Below are 3,317 nucleotides of genomic sequence, written 5' to 3' on the forward strand. Positions count from 1 at the left end.
GCAGTCACTGTTCTTTGTTGCAATCCATTCCCAATATGAAATTTAATGTTTGTAAGATTTATATCTGCCATAACGTAGTATTTACCGTATAGCATGCTACACATCATCGCTATGAGGTTGTTTGGAAGATTATAAATTAGGCCACCCAACCATACGGTATCAAAAGCTTTTTCATATCTTTATTCGGACGTTACTTTCGTAATCGTATCTATTGTCGAGTGTCCAGATCGAAATTCGAATTACGCATTCGACAATAAATCATACTTCTTGATATGTTCATTAAAAGTTTACACAGCTTAAGTAACGATTTGAGTCTTGCCAATGTAGAGTGGCAGTTATCTGCGAAGGATCCCATTGACGTGTGTAAAAAAAGACTTAAATTTTTCCAATCTTTCTATGACTGGCGTGACATATCCTTCGTTGAAAATTTCTCCTATCTAGGGTCGAAAATCACAGCCGATAACAGCTACGATGATGAAATCCGCGCACGGTTGTTGTCAGCCAACAGAGCCTATTTCAGCTAACAAAAACTGTTCCGCTCGAAACGTCTCACCATAGGGTCAAAGCAATTACTGCACAAAACTATGATCTTGCCAGTCCTCATGTATTCCTCGGATAAAATCCGGCTCAATAAGTTACGGTGGGCGGGTCACTTAATCTGTATGGATGAGGATGATCCAGCCCGGAAAGTCTATAAGGGCAATATCTATGGTAGAAAAAAAAGACGAGGCAGACCCTGCCTAAGATGGAGCGATGGTGTAGGCCAGGACGCCAGACAGCTTTTAGGGATATCCAATTGGCGGACTTCGGCCCAAAACCAGGATGTCTGGAGTTCCTTATTAATGCAGGCCTAGACCGGATACCGGTTGTTGCGCCCTTGATGATGGTGATGATTCCGGGCCAGATCCAAATTGGCTCAGCCATCTCTCGAGTTCGAAAATTGACTCTTTCTTCCAGATTTGATATTAGGGACATCTTGCTCACTGGGTGTCCCCAAGCCAATGTTTTCTTCATCAAGAAGGCATTGCAACCAATATCCCCAAACAAACTTCTCCTGAAGGATGGCCGTGACACGCCCGATTTGGCTGCTGCTGCTGATGGGCACTGAGCTGCGAGCTGGTAAATTTTGTCTCGTGCTCCATTAGAAACTTGATTTTACGTCAGGTATTGCCTGAGGCCTTTTTTCATTCGGTCTCTAGTTCCGCCTCTAAGTGTGTAATCGCCGTCTTCGATTTCAGCCTTTTAATTACTTTTCGTTTAGTTAGCAACTTACTTTCGTTTTTAATGCATCACTTTTCAGATCACAATATCTAAACAGGGTACTTAAATCCACCAACACTTCGATTCTTCGTAGTTAGTGTTCACTCTACGGGAGTCGTGTATCGAATGTGAGCCATCAAATCATCAAACTGAGATGTATCGCATTTAAAAGCACCAGCTTCAGGAAACAGGAGCTGTGTATCTAGTGAATACCCCTACCTATATATACCCTATATGTTCTGATATCTAGCCTTGCATTAGCTTAGCTCTGAAATAGATGAGACCATCTGTAGACTATTACATGTAACTCTAAAGTGAGATGTTGGATATTACAGTACTTATGACTTTAGATTCTATTCTTTTCTGATTTTCGTAGAAATTCATTTTAGTACTTTGTGAGATAATGTTCGGTTAAACTGAGAACTCGAGTATAAACGTGGTAAACCTGTTTTATTTGTGTAAAAACTACTTTCGAAACGTAAAATCTCTTTTCAATTCAAGGTTGCTTCTTCGTCATATCAAATACTACTAAAAGTATTAAAAGCTAATCACTAACTTCGATTTTGGAAGATTCGACTTTAATCCTATTTAGGCCAACTGAAATCACCGAAAACATACTCTCTAGCTGCGTTACTAGACAAACATTTGCAGATTCCTGTGAAACTTCTTATTGCCAACCATTGCCAATCGCATTCGCTTGACTACTCTTCCATTCAGCCACGTTGAGTCCCAGTTGGCATTTTTGAACATTCATGCTGGTTCCATGTATGGGTTTGTGATAAATTTGCCGTGTTGCGAATCTGCGTAATTAATTTAAAGCTATATAATGGTGATCTAGAATATGCCAAGGAAGGCTTACCCTAGTTTGTAATAGGTATCTCTTTCGGTTTCCTGCCAAACGTTTGTTACCGACTCGAGGTTAATGTATTTGTATTCGCAGCTGGTTTTCATTGCCTGCGTTATTAGTGCCTCGGCAACGACATTGAATTTGTAGTTAGGAGCTACGGCCAATCCGGTTATAAAGCCGGATTTGTAGAGTGCATTGTGCGTGTCTAGGCCGATTACGCCGGCTATCTGTTGGGGTAAAGGTAGAGTAAGGGATGAAGTATGTTGACGAAGAATTAATGCTTCCGTCGGTTACCGTTTTCCGAAATTTGTTCTCATAGACAGCGTCGTATGGAGAATGGTCGTAAAATATTAGGTAAGTTCTGTCTTTGGATGAGTTGAAGTCAAGTAAAGGCTCGTAGGCTTCAGCCACCCAAATTTCCTTACATCTGATCTGGGAAAAGTTAAGTTTGTTGTTATTCAGTTCAAGTTATTTGCTATCGTTATTCCTCAATTAAATATTTCAACTATTCTAGGAATCCAAATTTATTTGAATTTCTTACCTTGCAACATTCAGACGCCTTCATGAGGCACAGAGCGTAAACAATCATTAAAACAACTAAAAGGCAAGCTGGAATGCTAAGAGTGCAGTAGGCGATCGGGACCCCGAAAAATATGAATAAGACGGCCCATGATATGATAATTGCTTCAATCGTGATCTAGAATAGACAATACTGTAGGAATACACAGAAGGCAAAACAGTGAAACTGGACACGTACTTCCTTAAAAATACAAGAGAGGAATGTTTTCCAAGCAAAGGACATCACGTAATTCCTCATCAGCTCCTCGCACTTCAAGTCGTCCTCCTTGCGCTTCGGACGTATGACGATAAAGGAGCTCATGGCCGCCTGTCCCAGAAACTATTTTACTAATATATTGCTCAAATCATCACTAAATATCCAATTACTCGGTCACCCGGTCGAGTGACATTTCTTGTAAATGAGAAAATCCAAACAAAACAATTAACTTGGACATGGACAAGTGCTCGGGGCTCATTAACGCCTAAAATTTAGTGTGGTTCGCACCTCAACTACGCCCGAGTGCAAGCTAAGTTTTACACCACAAACATTTTTAGAGAAATTTTATTTCATCCATGATATCGATATCAATGTTGCGTTATTGTAGGACGATTTGGGATATGAAACGAAAGAATCAACGGAGCCGTCGGTCCG

General features: G+C 40.6%; 1 protein-coding gene across 1 annotated transcript; it reads right to left on the reverse strand.

Moving 5' to 3' along the window:
* Positions 1 to 1,691: 1,691 nt before the first annotated feature.
* On the reverse strand, positions 1,692 to 3,110 carry LOC119651488. Its single transcript, XM_038055102.1, has 5 exons — positions 2,865 to 3,110; positions 2,649 to 2,804; positions 2,402 to 2,539; positions 2,120 to 2,334; positions 1,692 to 2,060 (listed from the first exon to the last, which is right to left on the reverse strand). Exons 1-5 carry the CDS (start codon positions 2,985 to 2,987, stop codon positions 1,928 to 1,930), a joined length of 765 nt encoding a protein of 254 aa, XP_037911030.1. The 5' UTR covers positions 2,988 to 3,110; the 3' UTR covers positions 1,692 to 1,927.
* Positions 3,111 to 3,317: the final 207 nt, after the last annotated feature.

Source organism: Hermetia illucens, chromosome 3 (assembly GCF_905115235.1).
Source record: "Hermetia illucens chromosome 3, iHerIll2.2.curated.20191125, whole genome shotgun sequence".
NCBI classification, from domain to species: domain Eukaryota; kingdom Metazoa; phylum Arthropoda; class Insecta; order Diptera; family Stratiomyidae; genus Hermetia; species Hermetia illucens.